The 23599-nt window shown below is 35.3% G+C and overlaps 4 protein-coding genes across 4 annotated transcripts; 1 reads left to right on the top strand and 3 right to left on the bottom strand.

Moving 5' to 3' along the window:
• Positions 1-4625: 4625 nt before the first annotated feature.
• LOC18010916 (stigma-specific STIG1-like protein 4) lies at positions 4626-5423 on the bottom strand. Its single transcript, XM_006393064.2, has one exon. It carries the CDS (start codon positions 5416-5418, stop codon positions 4885-4887), a length of 534 nt encoding a protein of 177 aa, XP_006393126.1. The 5' UTR covers positions 5419-5423; the 3' UTR covers positions 4626-4884.
• Positions 5424-9978: 4555 nt separating this feature from the next.
• LOC18010909 lies at positions 9979-13807 on the top strand. The gene is made up of 3 exons (XM_006393063.2): positions 9979-10609; positions 11091-11219; positions 11908-13807. Exons 1-3 carry the CDS (start codon positions 10166-10168, stop codon positions 13501-13503), a joined length of 2169 nt encoding a protein of 722 aa, XP_006393125.1. The 5' UTR covers positions 9979-10165; the 3' UTR covers positions 13504-13807.
• Positions 13808-14901: 1094 nt separating this feature from the next.
• Positions 14902-17415, bottom strand: LOC18010908 (ubiquitin thioesterase OTU1). Its single transcript, XM_006393062.2, has 9 exons — positions 17118-17415; positions 16655-16745; positions 16526-16571; positions 16124-16232; positions 15836-15927; positions 15691-15753; positions 15479-15597; positions 15318-15393; positions 14902-15221 (listed from the first exon to the last, which is right to left on the bottom strand). The coding sequence occupies exons 2-9, from the start codon at positions 16717-16719 to the stop codon at positions 15165-15167; spliced, it is 627 nt and encodes a 208-aa protein (XP_006393124.1). The 5' UTR covers positions 16720-16745; positions 17118-17415; the 3' UTR covers positions 14902-15164.
• Positions 17416-18809: 1394 nt separating this feature from the next.
• Positions 18810-19874, bottom strand: LOC18011058 (AP2/ERF and B3 domain-containing transcription factor At1g50680). Its single transcript, XM_006393060.1, has one exon. The coding sequence runs from the start codon at positions 19872-19874 to the stop codon at positions 18810-18812; it is 1065 nt and encodes a 354-aa protein (XP_006393122.1).
• Between the last annotated feature and the right edge of the window lie 3725 nt (positions 19875-23599).

Raw genomic sequence — 23599 nt, 5'->3', positions numbered from 1 at the left:
AGCCAGAGTTTTTACTGTTATTCACCCGCGCAAGCCCTTGCCTGAAGCGGTTAATGTCCAGTTTGAGTCAGGTGCGGTCAGTAGGGTTCTTGTCTCAAGTCCTTGGATGCCCCCGGTTTGCAACTTCTGCAAGGAAATTGGCCACACTGTGAAACGTTGCCTGAAAGCTCCCAAAGCTTGTCCGATTTGCCAGTCTCCGTCTCACCTTGCGTCTCATTGCCCAAGTTCGAAGCCTTCTGATGAAAAACATAAGAAAACACGAAGGGGTCGTTCTAAAAGCAAAGGAAAGACTTGGGTTGAGATCAGTACATCAAATAAGGAGGATCTCTCCAACAAACCCAATGTTGAACTTGTAGTAAATGCTATTACCAAGTTGGGTACTTCTAAAGATCAGGTAGTTGGTGAAACGAGTATGTTTGCTACTCCTATTCTGAACTCTCCCATCCAGACCACCCTTTCAACCTCAGGGACTGATACTTGCTCTGCTGTTGAAGAGGACTCCTCTGATGTCTTGTCGTCAAACTCTGGGGCCACTGATGTTGAAGAAGGTGAAATTGTGGCTGGCATGAATTCCAATCAGACTCTTACCAAGCCACAGCGTAAGGGAAAGAAAGGTGCTCGGGGCAAGGGCCCCAAATCCCATTAATTTATGTATAGTAACTTTTTTGCTGGAATGTCCGCGGAATTAACATATATAGTCATAGAAGCGGATTCAAGAAGTGGTTGAAGACTAATAATCCTCTTTTTGGTGGTCTTTTGGAAACCCATGTACAACAGCCGAAGGATAAGAAATTCATTAACGACATTTTCCCGGGTTGGTCGTATACGGATAATTATGGTTATTCTGATTTAGGTAAAATATGGGTTCTTTGGCACCCTAGTGTTAAGGTGGTGGTTATATCTACCTCTCTTCAGATGGTGACTTGTGAGGTCACTTGGCCTGGTTCGCAACAGATCTTCATATTTTCAGTGGTATATGCTTCTAATTCTGTTGAGGCCAGGATTGAGTTGTGGAGAGAAATTGTTGATCTGTCGTCATGTCCTAATCTTGTTGGCAAGCCTTGGATTGTTGCAGGTGATTAACCAAGTGCTTTGTCCTTCCGAGCACTCTACTTCTTCCTCTCCTAATGTTAATTTGAGGACTCGGGAATTTAGACAGTGTTTATTACAAGCTGAGCTCTTTGATCTTAACTTTAGAGGAAACTCCTACACTTGGTGGAACAAGAGAAAGTCGGACCCTATAGCTAAGAAGCTGGATCGCATTTTGGTAAATGATAATTGGATGACTGCATTCCCATCTTCGGTGGAAACTTTTGGAAGTCCGGATTTCTCAGATCATGCCTCCTGCTCAGTTGTTCTAAATCCCCAGGTGGAAAAGCTAACAAGACCGTTCAAGTTTTTTAACTTCTTACTCCAGAACCAGAACTTCATTCATCTGATTGCTTCGCATTGGTTCTCTTTCAACATTGTGGGCTCGGCCATGTTTATTGTGTCTCGAAAGCTTAAGTTGCTTAAGAAGGTCATCCGCGAGTTTAGTAAGGACAATTTTTCGGGTATTGAGAAGCGAGTGAAGGAGGCTCATGCTGTTCTCTTGAGTAGCCAAGATCGTATGCTTGCTGATCCTTCCATCATCAATGCTGGGGCTGAGATTAAGGCTTTAGAGAAATGGCAGACTTTAGCTCAGGCGGAGGAAACCATTTTCTGTCAAAGATCGCGAATCAGGTGGCTGGGTCTTGGAGACATTAACATTGCTTATTTCCACAGGATGACTGAAACCCGTGGAGCTCATAACCACATTCATTTTTTGGTGGATAGCATTGGTAGCAAGATTGAAACCCAGCAGGGTATCCAAAAGCTTTGTGTCGACTATTTCTCTTCGCTCCTTGGTGGTCCTTCTGAGCCCCCTCTCTTTGAGCAGAGTGATATTAATCTGCTTTTAAAGTTCAAATGCTCTCAGAATCAGCGGGACACATTGACAAAAGTTTTCTCTTATGCAGAAATTAAGGCAGCGTTTTTCTCTTTACCAAAAAACAAGACTAGTGGCTCTGATGGGTACTCGTCGGAGTTCTTTACTGGTTGCTGGGATGTTATTGGAGCTGAAGTCTCAGAAGCAGTATCTGAATTCTTCAGGTCTGGTCGCCTCCTTAAATAGTGGAATGCAACAACTCTTGTTCTTACCCCAAAATTTTCAAATGCGGCTTCCACCTCTGACTTTAGACCGATCTCTTGTCTTAATACGGTCTACAAAGTAATTGCAAAGCTGTTGGCTTCCAGGCTAAAGGAGATTTTACCGGATGCCATCTCCAATGCTCAGTCGGCTTTCATGCCAGGAAGGTTGATCGCTGAGAACGTGTTGTTGGCTACGGATCTGGTTCAGGGGTATCATGGTAATCATCGGGAACCGAGAGCTATGTTAAAGGTGGATCTAAGGAAAGCTTTCGACTCCGTCAGATGGGACTTTATTTTGGGAGCACTTAAAGCCTTAAACATTCCCGATAGGTTTGTCAACTGGATTTCTGAGTGTATCACCTCGCCAACCTTCTCAATCTCTGTAAATGGCGCCTCAGGGGGTTTCTTTTCTAGCACCAGGGGTATTAGACAAGGGGATCCACTATCCCCTTATCTCTTTGTTATTGCCATGGAAGTATTCACTCAGCTAATTCTCTCGCGCTATGATTCTGGCTATATTGCTTATCACCCCAAAACATCTGAGCTCATGCCCTCGCATTTGATGTTTGCAGATGATTTAATGATCTTTTTTTATGGCAGTGCCTCTTCCCTTCATGGTGTTTTTGAATGTCTTGAGGACTTTGCTGGCTGGTCGGGTCTCCATATGAACAGACAGAAAACTGAGCTTTTTACTTCAGAGTTGGATCCTCGAGAATCCGCAGCGGTTGCAAACTATGGATTCTCGATCGGCTCCCTCCCTATAAGATATCTTGGTTTACCTCTCATGAGTCGTAAGTTGAAAGTCTCAGAATATGACCCTCTGCTTAGTAAAATCACTGCAAGATTCAGGTCATGGGCTGTCAAAACCCTCTCATTTGCTGGAAGGGTTCAGCTTCTCTCCTCTTTAATCGCTGGTACTGTCAATTTTTGGATGTCGACATTTGTGCTACCATTGGGGTGTATTAAAAAAATAGAATCGCTATGTTCCAAGTTCTTATGGTCAGGAAATATAGACAGCCCATGAATCGCTAAGGTGGCATGGAGCACTGTATGCCTACCTCGTGATAAAGGGGGTCTCGGTCTTCGCCGCCTCTCAACTTGGAACAGAGCTCTCTGCCTTCGGTTCATCTAGCTTCTCTTCTCCAATGGCGCATCTCTGTGGGTTCAGTGGCAGAACATCCACCATTTGAGAAATATAAGTTTCTGGGCTTTGAAAGAATCAATACACCATTCATGGACTTGGAATCAGCTTCTCAAGCTCCGGCCAGATGCCCTGAAGTTCATCAAGGGTGTTCTGGGTGATGGAAAGGTTATTCGGTTTTGGTATGATATTTGGACTCCATTTGGGCAACTTATTAACTATGTTGGGGATGGTGGTCCGAGGAGTTTGCAAGTTCCTCTACATGCTGTCGTCACTTCTGCTGCAAATGCCACTCGTTGGACTCTCGCTGCCCCCAGATCTGATGAGGCCTTAAACCTTCATGCTCATCTTTCCATGGTGACTATCCCTTCCCTCTGCACAGGCGAAGACTCCTTTGATTGGTGTATAGAAGGTAACGTCTGTGCTTCCTATACCGCTTTTGATACTTGGTCGGTAATGAGACCTTGAGCAGCGAAGAAACCTTGGTCGGATCTAATTTGGTTCAAGGGTTGTATCCCCAAGCACTCATTCACCATGTGGATTGCCAATTTAAACCGTCTACCTACCAGAGCTCGTTTAGCAGCATGGGGAATGCAGATCCAACCTACCTGCTGTCTCTGTTCTTCCTCCACCGAAACTAGGGACCCTCTTCTTTTGACCTGTGACTTCAGTGTGGATGTTTGGCATCTTGCGATCTCTCATCTAAATCCACCGCAGCCGCTATTTAAAAATTGGCCTGAGCTTTTATCATGGATCAGAGATAGCTCCGCTTCGTCTCCGTCTCTCCTTAGGAAGCTCGTCGTGCAAACAACGATATTTCACTTGTGGAAGCAGAGAAACAATGTCCTCCACAACCAAACTGCTATCCCTGCTCATGTGATCTTCAAGGGTTTTGACAGGGAATTGTGCAACTTAATATCTGCAAGAAGACACAAAAAGCATTTCTGCAATCTTATGCTTCTTTGGCTCAGATAGATTTTCACGTCAGGATAACTTGTTAGACTTGTAACCACTTTGCTCTGCTTTGTTTTTTAATTCTTTTTTGCCAATTTAGCCAAAAAAAAAATGTTGTATATGCCTTACTATGATATGTGTAACTTTCTTTTTAAGACAAATTAAACTTTAATGACTTTAAAACTCTAGAAACCCAAAACCCCAAAACTGAACATAACGAACAAAGTCAATATTATTTTTACATTTTTCAAAAGTTGCAAATCTAGTGTCGAACGAGACAAAATATGTTTCGATTTTACAGTAGTTATTATTTCAATAAACCACAAAAGAGAAAGAGAACAAAAATCAATCCAAATGAACCAAACTAATTGATATTTCATTTATATATAAATTGACCGTAACAATTGGACTGACCATACATATTATACCATACAAAACACGATGAACCCTCAAAACGCAAATCACACAAATATTCAAAGGAACCAAATTATTATAACATTACAGATAAAATTCATTGAAAAAATGAACTCCAAAACACATGAAGTTACTTACTAATTACCGAAGAACATCAATAGTTAAACTCAGACACTCAATCTGAGTACATCTCACCACGTTACGATTTATTCATCCTCACGGTCGTCATCATAAAGCTCACTATCACCGTTACTATCTGGTGAAGGAGGAGGACGTGGCCGATGAAACTTATGATGACGATGATGTTTTCCAGGCTGAGACGACGGAGCAGCATAACCACACAAACCAAACTCACAAGGCGCACCAGAATCACACTTGTTTCCGCATTGCCCACAATTAGAAGGATCAATGTTCGTGTCTACACAATCTCCATCGCAGCAAGACAAAGCGAACCGACAACTCCGGAAACAGAACCGACAATGGTTTGGATCGGACAAGACATCAACGCATTGGTTACGACAGCATCTCATTCGAGCCATTGGTGGTCCGGATCGTTTGCAAATCCATGGTTTACACATCGGTGGCTTTTGCCTACCCCAGTTTGACATTGTAGGTGCTTTGGTGTGGTTTTTTAGCCATGAAGAAGTTGTGTTAAGTTGGTCATAGCCCCCAAAAACTTGAGGAAGAGTGTTTAAGAGGAAAAGTATTAAGGCATATAATAAGAGCTTAGTGGTGATCATATTGTGATGAGGTTATAATTAGTTAGATCATTGATGACATTTATATATATGTTTGGTGAGAGAGAAAGATTTGGGAAGTGTTCATGTTTTTCTTGCATGGATGATGATGATTTATTATGAATGTTAGTATGTTACGTTCATTTTTCTACTCAGAAAAATATTTTAGTTTTGTTATTTCTAATTTAATTTATGTTTGGACCGCGAGGAGAACATTTATATTAATTTGTGTGAAGAAAAGAAAAGTGTATCACATGGCAAAGTAGTTGGAAGAATAAAAAGTGGGTTTGCAAAGCCCACATGAATTTTGCTAAGTTCTATTTTTTTCCTTGGGGGGTTACAATTTTACTTTTATTTCTGTTATACTTTGCTCTGTAATAGATGATGGCATGTGAACACATATTCGTATAGTGGTACTTAATTATGGTCTTTTTCGTTTAGAGTTAACAAAAACATATTATTAAACAATTTATAAGTCCCTTGTAATTCATTGATAAAAGAGTGTGTGTATGCAATGAAATTCCAGGTCAAGAAGAAATTAGAATGGAAAACGCAAAACAAAACCCAAATATCCAGAAGTGTAATTAGTGGATGACAAACTTCAAATGGGCCAGAAGGCCCGTAATGTAAAATGCTTGTTTTTGAGACAAAAATAAAGAACTTGAGAAAATAAGTCTTTTCTGTTCATTCTGTGGATTGACTCGTGAGAGTTAACTAATTCGAGACTGGAACAAAAAATCAACTAAATATAGGTTCAAAATTGACCAAACAATGGATTAAATGTGATATACATAATTAGGTGACACATTTAATATATACTATGCTTGTTATCAGATTGTGACAAGTCTGTGGTACTGTTTGTGACTGAACCTGACAAATGCTTTTGATATTTGAGGTGTAAATTGAGGAACAAATTGAACAAAGTCCCTCGATGTCTTGTAGCAAATTGAATATCTATACATGTATATGAAGTTTTTTATTGTTTTGGTGTTTTTGTTTGTTTGTTTGATTTACATTTACATTTATTTGGTCAGAACTTAACATTAGTGCATTCGTGTTGAACTTAAGAGTACGTTTATTTACGTTTACTTCTCTTCTTTTTTTTTTGGGTGCAAATTGTAACTACATATGCAAAACAAACCAAAAAGGTACAAACCATAAATTTTCGTATACAATTAAAACTAATTACAAAAAAAACCTCCAAGCAAATACATTTTCCCTCAATGTGATTAACATGTACTTATTAACATAAATAATAAAATATGTTTACCTATAAGAAAATATTTTTTCCTATGTAATTAAATTATACTGAATAATTAACATTGATTTTTATTAAACAAATCCAAATTAAAATTTAAATTTACTAATCGGACTAATATGAAATCTCCAAGAAAATATTTTCAAACTTAACAATTTTTTTTAACTTGACATAAATATATAGATTTATTGTAGGAAAATAATTGTAAATATGTACAAAATTATATAAATTACTGCAGATCTAGATTGAATATTAAAAAAACTAAGCACGTTTATTGTATTTGAACAATGCAGAGATCAACAAATAAAGCCAAGGTCTACTGTACGTTCTAAACCTAAATTATTATCATTCCTCTTATTATCAAACTGTATTCAAAAGTTTTTCTAATTAAAATGACAAACAAAAAGGCTAAATTCGAAATTTCACATATCTAGAATATATTAATATGTAATGAACTCAATCGATTAGATGAAAGATAAGTAATTCTTGCTAAATCCAAATTGAAATCGGTGTTATATTTGAAAAGAGGACTTATTTATTCAAAACAAATATTTTAAAACAATATTGTTGGAGTGATTTTGTATTGCTAAATAACTAATTGCGACGTGGAATATGAAGTCTATCACGTCGACTTAAGGACAAGACTCGTAGGCTTCCTAGAAGAAGAATCCTGGCCGGAACTTAGACAAGACTATGGATAGAACCAGAAATTTGTTTGTTCCTCTTGAAACTAATTAAGTCTAGACAAAAACCTTATTTTCTCCTCTTAGAAACCAAGTTTTTTTTCATCAAGAATATCAAATGTATATTTAATTTGGTATCCTCAAAAATTATTTTGACTTTGTTTGTTTTGCAAAATAGGCTCAATTGATCGACATTCATTAATGAATGCAAAGCCCACACGGAGCACTTTTCTAACTATAGTAAAACCTCTATAAATTAATACTCGATAAATTAGTAATCGCTATAAATTAATAAATTTTGCTGGTCCCAAGTCGGGCCAATGTAAAAATCCATCAAATTCGATAAGATAATAAAATAATAATTTTTTTGAGACCCTTATGTAAATACATGGTCCTAACAAAACATAAATTAATAATTATATAATTTATGCAATTATATGTAAATTTAATATTCTAAAATATGACTAATGTGTTTGTTTTTAGTTAAAGTTGAAATCTCATTGGTTTTCATCTTTCTAATTATTATATCAGTAGCTCTTATTGTTGTTTTACTATATACATTCAAAATTTATGATGATTTTTTGATGTAATAATTGATTTTCTTACATGTAAATATTTTTAAATGCATTGTAGTGTTATCTTCAATTTTATCATCAATGATACTGATAATAACAACAATTTTTTTATAAATTTTCAACTTATGAACATGTATATTTTTATATGGACAATCCAATATGGTAAAAAATTATTTTATTGTGATAGTTATGATTTTTAATCATAATATATATTATGAGATTTGTTAAAAATTTAAAATATAACATTATTTCAAATAAATTTTTAGAAAATTATATGAAAAAGCAATTTTTCTTTATAAATTAATAATTATTAATTTATAAATAAATTAATATCACGATAAATTAATAAAATATTATAGTCCTAACATTATTAATTTATAGAAGTTTTACTGTAGGTCGTATAGGTTTGTTCCTGAGTAAACGAATCTTTCAGCCTACTTTCGTCGGCTATTCCGAACCATTTTAGAGTAAAAATTCTTCCCTAGAAAACATGCATAGTCTATCGAATGAAAATTTTAAAATCTGACTCAACTATATGTGTAAATTTCCATAGACAAAACACCGTCGCCATATTTATTTATGAACATTATTATCTAACTGATCGAATATAATTAATTTATGGGAGAGTCTAAAAGATACGTGGAAACAAATCGAGTGATAGAACATGCGATTAGGGTTACAAGAAAAACAAAACAAGATATTATGAAACAATTAAACCAAAAAAAAAGCAGAAAGATTAATGAGACACAGCAAGAACAAGGAATAGCATGGGAAGTACCCAAAGATGGCACATTTAAAGAGGCTGACTTATTAATTTGTTTGCATGTTCATATAACAATTTATTATCAATTTATCATATATATTGATCAATACGAAAAATATAGCATAAATGTAATCCATAATTTTGTTCTCACAGAAAGTATAAACCAAAACTAAGTTTGGTGGACAAATCAATCCAACGTGCATAGCTTTGTTGGTCTATTTCAGTTTCATTGATTGAAATTTAAGTACATAATTTCTCTTATATCACGATTCTTAAAACATATAATGGTCGACAAAATTTGAATTACTGTATATTATATTATTTGAGTGAGTTTGTTAATCGAACAATGACACTTAGAATTAATTACGATGAGAATGTCCCAACGTCCCGATATGCTAAAATTGGCTCCAGATCCCTTAATAGGTGTTCATATATCTTGCTAATCAATAATTATGGCAAGCGATCTACTACTGCTAGCTAGTATATAGTAAACTGTTATATTTTCGTAATTAATACTAATTGTATACACAATCTGAAATAGTATCAAAAGATACACATTCTTTATATTTTGTTGACAAATACATCTAAGGGTTTTACATATAAGATGATGATATCTACTGCGTAAGGTTATTAAAAATTAATATGTGTTATTATAATTAAAAGAAAAGAAACCATCATGAATTTTTCTTAGATGGAAAAGGTGAAACAGATTAACAATTTGTTAAGCAAAAATATCATGTGGATGAATCCGATGAGCCGACATCTTCACTTAGGATACCCTTTTGATGTCTTCGTCGTCTCTTGTTTGTTTCCTAGTCAAAACCTTTTTTTTTAATATATACTTAGCTAGCTAGAGAAAAAGAAACTGAGATCTATAAATTGTTAATCTTATTGCATTGCATGTTCATATATTATAAAACGATACGTTAACATTTCAAGAATTCAATATCCATTATTTTGTTATTGTTTACATACGGTTTTTTCAATTAAAGATTAAAGATTCACGTAAATCAATTAGTATTAATTTGTTTAAAAACAAATGTTTTTTTTTGTTTTTTTTTATTCTTTAATCATATATTCCCAACGTCTCTCTGCAACACGCACCACCAAGCGAGAGCTCCCCATGTAATTTAGGGAAATGCTCCTCACGCGCTATAAGGCGTGTTTCATTCTCCATGGATACGACGTCGTCTTAGTCTTATACCGTTGACCCAATACGCATGGGTTTTGAGAATATACGTATACATCTACTCCTCATCTCTCTCCTCTCTCTCTCTCGTTTCAGTCACAAGACTCACCCAACAAAGCGATATAGCTTCACGAACTCAAAGCTCTCTCTTTCTCTCTCTCTGTCTCACGCATTATCGTCTGTGATTCTCGAGCTTTTTCCGTTTTTCCTTTTTCGAGATTTTGGTCGGTTCTTCACGTTGGGAAAACCTTTTTCTATGGCGGTGATTGAGTGGATGAACAGATGAAAGTCACCGGAAAGCCGTATCCGACGGCAACATTACCGGCGTTTGAGTCGGAGGCGAATCTGTTCACTAACGGTCCAGATCTCAGGGCTATTCAAAGAGCCACTACAGTCACTAAACGTAGAGCAAGGAACCCGAGCTTGACTCGTCAGCGAAGATCCGGCGCTCCTGGCGGGAGACGAAGCCGGCCGGAGACTCCTCTTTTGAAATGGAAGGTTGAGGATCGGAATAGAGAGAGAGGCGGCGTTGTAGAGGACGATGATTACGAGGATGACGGAAGTAATAACCAGGTTGGGAGGGAGACTACGCGCCGCAAGGATCGGAGGAAAATCTCTCGGCCGGTTTCTGTTAGGAAACTCGCCGCCGGGCTTTGGCGGTTGCAAGTTCCCGACGCGGCTTCTAGCGGCGGAGAGAGAAAGGGGAAAGAGGGATTAGGGTTTCAGGTACAATTTTATTTTTGGAATTTTCCGGTTCATTGAGATCCAATAGTCTATTATCTGCGTTTATAAGATTTGCATTGTGATAATGAATTAGTTTTCATGGATTGAATGGGATGTTTTGAGATTATCTGTTCAAGTTTCGACTATCTTGCTCGAAGAAATCCTTATCCTCTTTATTTGCATTATCAATTTAATCCTTTCGTGATAATCATCATTAAGCCTACATCATTCCTAGAAATTTTATTAAGTGGATTGATGATTAGCTTTGATCTAGGTAGCAATTATTGATGTACTCCAAACTAGGGCTGATTGTTAATACTTTGTTCAGATTCCTAATGATCAACAGATATGTAGCTAGAGACCCTAAGTGTTTGTTTCTCAAAACAGCTACATTTAGTGAAGATCTGATAGGTGCTCATATAGAGAAAGAAATTTATGTTCAATAGCTTTCTTCTTTGAATTATATCTTGTTGTTCCCCTGCAGGGAGGTCCTGGATACATGGGTGTTCCATTTCTGTATCACCATAGTGAAAAACCTTCTGGTGGTCAAAGCAGCAAGATGAGGCAGAACCCTAGCACCATTGCTACGACGAAAAATGGATTTTTGTGTAAGGTGTGTTTGATCTTCTCAACCTTCTAGGTGTATATGATATTAGATGTATGCAACATCAGACATAAATACTTCGGAATGGTTGTCTTTTTACTATTACAAAGACTAAATAGACTAGATCACAGCAGCTGTTGTTGATTTTTGGAGCTAAGATAAAACACCACCTTATACATATACTGTATTTGATTGCTAGTTTATATGGTCTAGAATCAGAACACCATGTGTCATTATACTTTTTGTTATATCACCTCCCCTCAGAATTTCTAATGAAGTGGTGTAGTTGATTGTGAATTTATTGGTCTTATAATTTCTTTTCACTTTAGGTTAAAATTGTTATAACGTTAGTATTTATTGAAGAGTTCGGAAAATTTCACTTACATTTCCAGGCTTCAAAAAGGAAAAACTTAAATGAGATTGAGATTATGAATTTGAGAGTTCGAGTTGCTTCTTAGCTAGTTTATGAGGCCTTTATCAGTCTTACCTTTTTGGGGCAATGGGTATGATAAAAGTTAAAACCTGCAAAGTCTTAATATAACTGTTATATTGGATATTCTGCCGCATGCAACTCTTTACATTTCGTCTGGTGGGCTATTCTTGTCTGTTAAGGTCCTCTTTTTTTTTTTGCTGTGATTATTTCGTGCAACTTCTTTATGATTTAGTCACCTCAGTTCTTCTATTGTTTTCTTGTCAGCTCGAGCCTTCAATGCCATTTCCTCACTCGGCGATGGAGGGGGCAACAAAATGGGATCCTGTCTGCGTGGATGCAATGGATGAAGTACACCAAATTTATAGCAACATGAAGCGTATTGATCAACAAGTGAATGCTGTGTCATTGGTTTCTTCGCTTGAAGTAGAGCTGGAGGAAGCACATGCTCGCATTGAGGATCTCGAGAGTGAGAAGCGATCTCACAAAAAGAAGCTTGAACAGTTCTTGAGGAAAGTTAGTGAGGAGAGGGCTGCTTGGCGGAGCAGAGAGCACGAGAAGGTCCGAGCAATCATTGATGACATGAAAGCTGATATGAGCAGGGAGAAGAAAACCCGCCAGAGATTAGAAATCGTGAATCATAAATTAGTCAACGAGCTTGCAGATTCGAAGTTAGCCGTGAAGCGTTACATGCAGGACTTCGAAAAGGAAAGGAAGGCAAGAGAATTGATTGAGGAAGTTTGCGATGAACTGGCCAAAGAAATAGGAGAAGATAAAGCTGAGATTGAAGCATTGAAGAGAGAATCCATGAGCCTCAGAGAAGAAGTAGACGATGAAAGAAGAATGCTGCAGATGGCTGAGGTCTGGCGTGAGGAACGTGTCCAGATGAAACTTATTGATGCCAAAGTAGCACTTGAGGAAAGGTACTCACAAATGAACAAGCTTGTAACAGATTTGGAATCTTTCCTTAGGTCAAAAGATATCGTTACAGATGTCAAAGAGGTGAGAGAGGCGGAGTTATTAAGAGAGACCGCTGCATCGGTGAATATCCAAGAAATCAAGGAATTTACATATGAGCCTGCAAACCCGGATGATATCTTCTCGGTGTTCGAAGAGATGAATCTCGGTGAAGCCCATGACAGAGAAATCGAGAAATCTGTTGCTTACAGTCCAATCAGCCACGGTTCTAAAGTTCACACTGCAAGTCCAGACGCCAATATGGTCAACAAGAAAGGGAGACATTCAGATGCTTTCACTCACCAGAATGGAGATATCGAAGAAGACGATAGCGGCTGGGAAACAGTGAGCCACCTCGAAGAACAAGGATCTAGTTACTCACCAGATGGAAGCATACCATCTGTGAACAACAACAACCACCATCAACGAGACAGCAATGCCTCGAGTGGTGGTACAGAGTTTTTAGGCAAAGGTTGGGAAGAGACAATGACTCCAAATACAGAGATAAGCGAAGTGTGTTCGGTTCCAAGACGGTCATCCAAAAAGGTTTCATCAATAGCAAAGCTCTGGAGATCATCAGGCGCAAGCAATGGAGATAGAGATAGCAACTACAAGGTGATATCAATGGAAGGAAGAGTTTCAAATGGAAGGAAATCAAGCGTGGGAATGGTTTCACCAGATAGAGGTTCAAGCAAAGGAGGATTCAGTCCGATGATGGATTTGGTTGGACAATGGAGCTCTTCACCGGATTCGGCAAATCACTCTCATGTGAACCGAGGAGGAATGAAAGGTTGCATAGAATGGCCTAGAGGTGCACAGAAGCATAGTTTGAAGGCGAAACTCATTGAAGCACGAATCGAAAGCCAAAAAGTTCAGTTAAAGCATGTCCTTAAGCAGAAGATTTAGGAGGTAAACCAGAACTGAACCAGATTTTAATTCCCGGGGCATTGCGTTCGGTTCTCTGATCTCTTACCGGGCTGTGATTCTCTGTATGAAGTAATAAATGTTCCGGTGAAAGCCAGGGAAGCGGTTTAGACCGGAGTTTAGATTATGTAATGTCATTTTGGTCATTAGCGATTAAGCAAATGTGTACTCTAATATTGTTATCTCATCATTCTGGAAGAAAAACCTTTAGCAGAGTCAGAGAGGCTAATGTTCCTTAGAAACTTATTCGTCAACATTTATATAATAATATATAGTTAGTTTCCTACAAATCTACCAAATTGGCACATTTTGCTATTTTTGGCTTTTATGTTCTTCTTCTTCGTCTTGTTGATTTCAGTTAGACGATAACGAGACCATTTTATCATCAGCAAATAATTTATGAATCTATAGAAGAGAAGTTGATTACATATACAAAAAACTAGCATAATAAAACATGATTTTTTTTAGTGTTCTTTTCTAAAGTTTTGGTCAATTTTATAAGATCCTCTTAACCTTTTTTTTTATAATTTAAGTCACTAAATTTGTTACATTTTTATAATTAAAAGAAACTTGCGTGTTGGTGAAAAAAAAAATTATGTGGAAACATGAAGACACTTACGTCCCTGCAATAAACGGCTAAAAGCTCATCTGCACGTATACAAGCTCATCTGCACGTATACAGTAGAACTTCTATAAATTAATACTCGATAAATTAATAATTACTATAAATTAATAAATGTTGCTGGTTCCAAGTCGAGCCAATGTAAAAATCCACCAAATTTGATAAGATAATAAAATAATATTTTTTTTAAAAACTCTTATGTAAATATATGGTCCAACAAAAATATAAATTAATAATTATATAAATTTATGCAAATGTATGTAAATATAATATTTTAAAATATGACTAATATGTTTGTTTTTACTTAAAATTGAAATCTCATTGGTTCCCATCTCTCTAATTATTATATCAGTAGCTTTTATTGCTGTTTTACTATATACAATCAAAATTTATGATAATTTTTATGTGATAATTGATTTTGTTACTTGTAAATGTTTTTAAATGCATTGTAATGTTATCTTCAATTTTATTAGTAATAGCTATGGTTTTTTTATAGATTTTAAATTTATAAACATGTATATTTTTATAAAGAAAATATAATATGGTGTTAAAAACTATTTTATTGTGATATTTATGATTTTTAATTATAATTTATATTATGAGATTTGTTAAAATTTTAAAATATAATATTATTCCAAAAAAAGTTTTTAAAAATTATATGCGAAAAGCAAATTTTCTTTATACATTAATAATTATTAATTTATAGATAAATTAATATCACGATAAATTAATAAAACATCATAATCCTAATATAGAGGTTTTACTGGAAAAAAATTTTGTTTACAACCCAAAGAAAATGAAGACAATGAGTTCAATTTCTTCATGACATTATTGGGGAGACAACAATGGACAATGAACGATGCTCCCCCTAAAAAGGATACAAGTAAAGGAACAAAACAACAGGAGATAATTGCACAACAGACTCAATTTGAATAGTTGACTTAAAACTAAGCAAATAACAAATGTAGTTTACTTTCCCCTTTCTTGGATTTGTATGAAAGAATCAAATAAATCATTTCTCTTATTTGTATTCTTGAAAATTGACATGACCAGTTGCTTGAGCATGCTCCACAGCTTCCTGTTTCAATTATTGGTTTTCACAAGTCAAGCTCTATGATCTATGAAGCATACACAGATAACGAAGAATTGAATGAGACAAAGTAAGCAAATTGACCTTTTGTCCAATAACTCCAATTTGGCATACACCACAACGCAGAGTGAAGTTTGCGGTATCTGTGTAACTCCTTTTACTGAAACAGATATAATCAAATCACCAGGGCTTAATCTTTTTCCTTAAGCCACATTTAACAAAACAATGGTTCACAATTATATTACCTTTGTTGGTCCTTTACTAGATTCAGAACAAGCCCTTCGATAGCACCAATGGATCTATCTTTCCCAACAGAAAATATAGTCATATCGAAATCCTCCTCGGCTTCTTCAAATGGAGACAGCTGAAAAGATTTGCAACAAGGAAGTAATAATTAAGAAACAAGATTGGTAATCAAGTTATATACTTTTCTCAAATGGTGAATGTATGAACTTACAGCAAGAGCATCGTAGTGAAGACCGTCATAGATCAGCATAACTCTTTCACTGTAGTTTTTCGTCTGCAAAAGGGAAACTACTGTTGAGTACGTTTAAAGTTTGTTCTTTTCTTTTCAGAACTCGGATGTTTGAGTTTGATGATACCTGTCCATACAAGTCACATCGACTAGTTTGAATATCATAAGCTGCAATTTCTCGACCATAGTAATCTGCTAATATCGAGAGCTCAATTGCACCTATACAAAGCAAAAAGAGAATGGAAAGACACTTATCAACACAAAATGACGAACCTTGCAAGCATCAGGCACTATATTAACCATGAAAATCATGAACAAGAGTACTGACATATCTTGCCTGACATATAGCTAAACTCAGTTGAAAAAACCATACTTAAGCAATAATGGAGATAATGAACAATCTAGGCAATTATACCTCCCCACTTCTCGGGATTGAGAATCCAAGCACAGTATTCTTCATTTTGCTTCCCTAGAAATGCGTAACTATAGTTCTCCTTGTCGCTTGCAACTGCTGCAGCTATAACCTAAGCATAATAGCACCGAGCTAATGTCTTATTGTCGGGAAATAAACAAAGTGGTTATTTGAAATACTCAATTCATGTGGGAACATTCCAGCAATTAATCTACTCTAATTATTACTACTTTTCGATTTTTTCCAACTAGATATTAACCATATCGAGATCAACTTAAGAACGGTATCTGATTAACCTTTAAGCTTCAGATACAATAGGAAGTTGATAACTACAAACTAAGAGAAGCTAAACATTGAACGCCGCTAACATTTAATAGATCAAAGAAGCAAGATAGATGAAAAAACCTGTCTTAGCTCAGGAGCCTTCTTTTTGTCCTTGTCCATGACATAACTGTAAAAGAGAAAACCTCAAAAATAAACACACGGCCTCCAAACATCAATTATAAACTTCTTATTGACTCGAAAGCTTGTTACCCGATTGCGTTGAAGAGACAACTGTTGTCAGATGGTATAACTCTCCTCACAATGATTCCTTCCATGTTGTTATCTCAAACTAGATTAAAGCCTGTTTGCATCAAGAACTCAGTTAGTCATAATCTAATTCTAAACTTCCAGAACAATTCTGTCAACTAATAACCATATCAAGAAGGAGAAATCAATGAACTTATACTTGTAGTAAAAAAAACAAGATCTTTACACAAGGAAGAGACATAATTGGATGATAAAACTTGATGTAAAGTAGTTAAAAACGAGAAAGAAGAGTCTTGATCAGATCTAATGTAGCACCAAATCGTAGTATCTGCCCTTACTTTATCTAAAACCTCAGATTCGATAATCAGATCCATAAATCACAAGCATCTAATCAAAAGAACCGGCACTACAAAGTCTACAAATTTCGCAAGAATTAAGAAATGAAAGTTTCGTTTTTGAGCATTACCCAGATGAATATAATCACCAAACGCGACGAAAGCGAACAACTTTTGATCCAATTTTGTTTTGGGTTATAAAGAAATAGAGAAACGAAATCCTGAGATTGGAAGATAACCACAACTCAAAAGTCGAAAGGAATAGGGGGAAACTCCAAGATTAAAAGGAAGAGAATAAAGAAATTGATTTGGATCCACCGAAACAAGAAGAAAGCATAACACGTGTGCGCATTTACATATATACAGATTTATTTCCCTGAAAGAAGAGGGAAATAAAGTTAGGTAAAAAACTCACCACCGTTGGGCAAGAGATCTGGTTCTTTGTATTTGGATAAAAAAATTCGTAAAAAATCTAATTTTGCTTCTGATCTTGGTGTCGCCATTAAAGCCCGACGAAGACAACCAACCAATGAACCAAATACTACTTTTGTCACGTTACCGAAGAATACCAACCAAACCAAGAAAACCAAAAAAAAAAAAATTGAATATAAAGGTTTTACTTTTTATTAGTCTTCGCCCCAAAAAAATGCATTTAGTAAGAAATATATATTGACAGAAGAAAAATAAGAAAAACACATATGTAACAAAAAAAAAGCATTTAGTAAAGTTTTGTGACGCATTTTCGGTAAGAGCATGAACATTGTGGGTTTCAACCGCGTCTCTCGTGATGAAAAAACAATTTTTAATAGAAATGGATCTCTCAAAATGCTGGAGACGTCGCCTAAATTAAAACTGCAAGAGACGGTATTGAAAGACACGTGGACATATGTGATTCGTTATTGAAAATTGGGGGAAATTTTTTTTTCCTTCCTTCCTCATTCCATTTTCCTAGTCTTCTCCGTAAAAAGGTCTACAATATTCAACCAAAATACATAGATCTCTTCTATGGGTTTCAACTCTCAAGCCCAACTATATTATTAAAATATTGTATGAAAGACCTTAATGAGTCTCTAGTTCATGGTCTAAATATCTTTCAAATGATCTCTAGGAAAAAGGCAAAAATGTATTTTTTTTTTTTTGGGGTTAAATAGCAAAATTGTAGTTTGATGTGAATTATTAGTTGAAATTATTAAAGATAGTGCTTTTTAGTGTTTTTCATTTAAGTCCCGAGTTAAAATCAATGAGAGACATCAAATCGTGAATTTTGCTTGTTTCTTAGGGCTGAGTTAAAATTGGTAGTACCAAGAAGAAGAAGAAGCATGTAAGCTCTTAACTTTTCCATCTTACTCTTCTCAAAGTTTCATTTTTTGATTCTAAAAAAGATTTTTGATGTTACAACTTACAGGAGAAAGTTATAATCCATTGTTTGGTATCTGTGGAGCTTTACCTCCTAAGAAAAATATATTTTTCGTTACATGAAACGGCCAAAAGCAATCCGTCGATCAAAGACAGAAACAGAGGTTGAAAGTTCAAAAAAAAAAAGAGGTTGAAATTTCACATATGGTTAATGACCTAACTACCAAAAAGCCAAAGAGATGCTTCTTGCGAAAGAAGCTGTACAGAGAATGACCTAAATGTTCTTCTCATACTCGTTTGTTCTTATTAAGAAACAATTGATAAGATGATTAGATTTTACGAGTGTTATTTCCAACTGAATCAGTATGTATTATTTTAGTTAGTAAGCTTAAAAAGTGTCGCAACTCATACATTATGATATCTAAACAAAAACAAACTCTGATTAAGTTTTCAAAAACAATTAGCTGTTAATGGATCATAACACCAAATAGCTTAAACCCTCCTTTCTTCTCCTCTGCTTTGGTTTCTTCACCTTCTAATTTCGAGCTAAAGAAGTTTTCTGTTTTTAGTTCTTTCACAGAACTGTTATGAACAGTCTCGTTTACTTCCTCGTCGCCTGAAAATATATGAATATCGATCATCCAGAATTTCTTGCTTTGACCATCTAATGTCTTGACATTGCTAGAAACATCGTACTCGTAGAAGACGATAACATCGTTTTCCTTGAGATTCTTCTCCTTGACGAAACCGTTCCATCCTCTGGTGAAGACAAAGCTCTGGCTACTTCTCCAGTAACAATACCTAAACTTCCATGGTCTCATTCCTCTGTCATAAAACACAACCTCCACGTCTTCTGCTATTTCTCCCTCTTCTCTCTCGTTTTGAACAACGCTTAGGAAAGGTAAATACTTCACTGCACACTTCTTAGGTATCACAAGCCTGTTTAGTTTCCCTACATCGCTTGGTGTTAATTTCTTCTGAAAAAGCTGCTTGCAAGAGAAGCACTTGTTGTCAGATTCTTGGTCTCTTCTGCTCTGTTCTGATCCCACGGTGTTGATCATCGCGACCATCTGAGAACGTTTGCTGAGAGATTCTCTGAACTTTTGTTGGTAAGAGCCATCTCTGATCATGTTCAACACAGCTTCTGTTGTGTGTTCTTCTTGAAACTCCGGTTCGTGGACCGTTAAATCAGACCAAGGGAAGTTCCGGTGCGCGTTAGCGTCCAAGCCTCGTAGCTTGATGGAGGCGCTATCGTAAGCTGTGGCTGCTTCAGCAGCGGATTTGAAAGTGCCAAGCCAAATCCTTTTGTGGTCTGCGTAAATCTGAGCCCCCCAATGACCGTTCTGTTGCTGAACCACACCTTTGTATCTTGCATTGCCTGAATACGCAACCTTCTTTGTCGCTGTCGCAATTAGGGCATTGTCAGGTTCTTCCTCAAAAGGTCTCATGCGTTTCTTGAGAGGTAAGAAAGAGTCGCTTGAGCTCTCCGACTTTGCATTGTCCATCGAAATTACAGAGGATTTTAGAAACATAGCAAAAGAGAAAGAGAGTTTGGGTTGAGAAAACACTGAAGAGATTATACGAAAGGATCAGAGATATATATGAAGGAGGAAATTGTGGGGAATCAGTGCTATGTTTCTTGATTGTGGTGTTGTTGTTGTTGCATGTGAGTATTTATCAAGGAAATAGTTTCCATTTTTCATGTCTTGTTATTTCTATACTTGAATATTGGAAATATTTGAATTAGAAGTGTTACCGTATTGATAATATTATTTCCTTTTTTGTTAAAAGTTGCATTAAATGCATGATATTTGCTTCGTAAAAAAATGTGAAACTTTTTTAATCTAGTCATTAATGAACAAAACATTTCTCATCCCATGTGGTTGCGTATTTTTATTTCCTTTATTTGTTTATTGTTTTCTAATTGGTTAAACTAAAATATTTACCCTTGTTACCAACAAAAAAACTAAAATATTTATCAGAGACAAAAAAAAGAAAACATAACAATTTTATGAATTCATGGTTTTGCAATTCTCACAAGCTCGACCAATTTAGGGTTTTGGTCTCTGCTTCCGTGATGGTCGTTAAGAAATTTGATATTCCTGATCCAATCCATGAAAAATGCGTTCAAATTTATTTGTGGATTACGACGATGAGGATATTCGATTGTTCATTTTAGCATTTCATCTTATTTGACGCTATAAGGATGCTTTAGATATTGATCTAAGTGTATCTATTATATAAAGACTTAGTTGAGTTTCACAAATTTGACACATAAGTTTCTATCTTTAAGATACACCATTTCTATCTTTAAGATACACCATTTGCTACATCAGCTCTTTAAAATAATTAAAAAAAAAAACAAAACAATATTGAAAGAGAAAAAAATCAGATTCGAAAGAGAAAAAAAATGACGGTCAGAAACACTTAGAAATAACATTAATCAAAATACTTATGCTCCCAATAACTCGAAATTTGAATATGCGTCAAACTTCTTTTTATTAGCACTATTAACTATCATCTATATTTATTAGATATTTGTAGCTTTTAGTATAGTAAAACTACAATTCGTGAATTGGCTAAAAGAATCTTTGAAATGCCTTAAATGACACATTTCTTCTTTCAAAACTAAAAAAATAAACGCATCAACCCTCATTTTTTAGGAAACATAGCTTGGCCCGGCGATCCCGGCGATGTCTTAGGCCATGTTGGAGGATTCGAGGAGGAGAACATGCTTTGGTGGTGGGTAATGAAGCGGGAGAGAGGCTGAGGAGAAAAGGGTAAAATGAAGACGAATAAGAAGAAGAAGAATAGAGGAGGAAGAAAAGAATGGATGCTGCAACGAAGAAAGATAAAACAGTATATAAAACTAAAATGATTCATACTCTTCACATCTCTCCAATTTGTTATTCAGACGTAGTTAGAGTAACGAGTATATGACTCTCATTCTCATATTCTCCCATGATTGAAGGTTATATTAGTTCAAGGTAAAGTTCATACTCATTCTATTATAATTTTGTTAGTTTGGGTGACTTCCCATATAATCTTTGACTTCAACGGGCACATTACGAGACAAAATGTAAGTTATTAGATCACCCACATAAACAGGATGTCTAAATAACGATATAATGAAATCATGTTCTATTATGGCATGTATTTTTGTCGAAAGTATATTTCTCCAAGAATCACCACCTTTTACAAAATTGTTTATGTTTTCTAAGCTGCTTAATTAAAAAGAAGATAGAACGCTCATGTGAAGGAGATGAAAGAACACAACTAATGCAGTTGAGATTGAATTGAGAAAAATATCATGAGTTAGCTCGAAAGAAAACAAACAAAGTGGAGATGAGATTTTCGGCTGCCGGATTGCGTGTGAGAGCTTGTGAGGATGCGAGATTTCTTCTCAAGGTTTGGGGGATTGTCTTTAGTAACAAATCTTGGTTTGTTATGAGCTTATTTGTTTTCAAATTCTATAAAATGGCTTGGTAAAGGAAAAGTAAGATGCGCTTGATGTTTGCCAAGGAAGAATTTGATCTGATCAAATCTTGATGTCAAAGAAATGAATTGGTGACAAGATTCCTGCAGAGGAGACGATCTTAGTGAGAAGATTGCACTCTTATAACGAGAAGATCCTCTGTCTCTTTTATGTTATGAAACATACATATAGATATATGTTATGTATATAGACTTCATTTTAAAAAATAAATAATATAGTATCTAATTGTATGTGGAATATAAAGAATGAGTCGTTGAGAGAAAATGTATCTTTGCTTCTTTATAGATTATCAATATGTTTAGGATTCATGTATTTGTTTTCACCATATTTCTCATTTCATGCAAAGTATATGTATGCATCTTTTAGTTTGATATAAAATATTTCAATTCAAAATACAATTGGCGCTAGATATGTTCAATGGATGTGAAGTATCATGAAGGCGTTATGTGTACTTTTTTAAAAAATCATCCCAAAGGAGTAACATATACAAAAAAATTCTATTGAAAAAATCAGATAGTCTTTCTTCGGATTTCTATTAACGTCAAAAAAATGGTTAAAACGGAATGTCAAGCAGTGATGTAAAATTGAGCTATTAGAAACAAACTACAAAGCTTAAATTCAAGTACCAGAAGTAGGGGATGAAATAAATTTGTTTACTTTAATATAACATCAAACTACGACTTAGAAAAATATGATTTCGGAAAATATGACAAAAGAAAACCCGCGTATATACGCGGGTATTCATCTAATAGGAATAAAAAAAGAGTTTTTGCCCTTGGAAGAAGAAGTATGATTGAAGAGTATATTAAACAACACTCGAGATTTGTTAAAAGCTTGCTTTTTAAGATGAAACAATAGTAAAGCAGGAAAATTGTGGTTCTGATCCCATCTTCCAAAAACAACTCTTCAGGTCCTCCTCTTGATTCTAATGAGTATTTGACATTATTGTCTCACTACAAGAGGCAAGAAAAACCTGTCATAATAAGGTTCATGTAAATGTACTTAACAGAGAAGAAAATAATGACTGGTGGAGCCAAAGAAGCATAGTATTTTAGTCCATGAAGATGGAGAAGAACAGAGCTCTAGTGTGATGGTTGTTAAAGGAAGAAGATATTGGTGAAAGATTGAAACAGAGAAAATTTGCAACAATGGGCATAAATTGAAACTGGAGGCACATATTACCAAAGTGGAGAAGAGTTTGGGAAAATTAATTTCTAAATTTTGGAAGTTATAACATGGCTTTAAAAGTACGATGAATACCAAATAAAAAAAAATAGACAATACAATTAAACAATAAAGAAGAATACAAAAAATGATAAAAAAAATAATCGAGTTTGTCTTAGTTGATTTGGTTTACGAGTTTCACTATACTTTTTTCATTGGTTTCATACACTTATTTTATGGTTTTTTGAGTGTTTAATTTTGGATGATGTTTACTTATTTCAAATAGGTATGTCTCAAGTGGTTATTTTAATAATCTTTATTTCTAACATAAAATTTTGTTTTATGTTTATGAAACCCTTCCGTCCGCGCAAGACGCAGGCTAAACACCTAGTTTAATATTTAAAATGACACAATCGTTTAATCAAAATTTTGTACGTATAGGAAATGATAAAAAAAACATTTACTTGTAAAATTTTAAAATTATATACTAGAAAAAGAAACTCGCGTGTACACGCAAGTGATCATCTAGTAGTTATAAAAAATAGAATATCTGTATGTTTTGACCCAAAAAAAAAAAGAATATCTGTATGTATTTCC

Source organism: Eutrema salsugineum, unplaced genomic scaffold (assembly GCF_000478725.1).
Source record: "Eutrema salsugineum unplaced genomic scaffold, Eutsalg1_0 scaffold_7, whole genome shotgun sequence".
NCBI lineage: Eukaryota > Viridiplantae > Streptophyta > Magnoliopsida > Brassicales > Brassicaceae > Eutrema > Eutrema salsugineum.
This window is presented reverse-complemented; position numbering and strand designations above follow the sequence as displayed.

What these genes read in the sequence shown, in the direction of transcription:
- LOC18010908 (XM_006393062.2), bottom strand. Translation starts at nt 16,719, where the DNA reads ATGGAAGGAATCATTGTGAGGAGAGTTATACCATCTGACAACAGTTGT. An exon ending in GATGTGACTTGTATGGACAG is followed by an intron (nt 15,754 to 15,835) that starts GTATCATCAAAC and finishes TCCCTTTTGCAG; the next exon opens with ACGAAAAACTACAGTGAAAG. An exon ending in TTGGAGTTATTGGACAAAAG is followed by an intron (nt 15,222 to 15,317) that starts GTCAATTTGCTT and finishes TAATTGAAACAG; the next exon opens with GAAGCTGTGGAGCATGCTCA.
- LOC18010909 (XM_006393063.2), top strand. Translation starts at nt 10,166, where the DNA reads ATGAAAGTCACCGGAAAGCCGTATCCGACGGCAACATTACCGGCGTTT. An exon ending in AAGAGGGATTAGGGTTTCAG is followed by an intron (nt 10,610 to 11,090) that starts GTACAATTTTAT and finishes GTTCCCCTGCAG; the next exon opens with GGAGGTCCTGGATACATGGG. An exon ending in AAAATGGATTTTTGTGTAAG is followed by an intron (nt 11,220 to 11,907) that starts GTGTGTTTGATC and finishes TTTTCTTGTCAG; the next exon opens with CTCGAGCCTTCAATGCCATT.
- LOC18010916 (XM_006393064.2), bottom strand. Translation starts at nt 5,418, where the DNA reads ATGATCACCACTAAGCTCTTATTATATGCCTTAATACTTTTCCTCTTA.
- LOC18011058 (XM_006393060.1), bottom strand. Translation starts at nt 19,874, where the DNA reads ATGTTTCTAAAATCCTCTGTAATTTCGATGGACAATGCAAAGTCGGAG.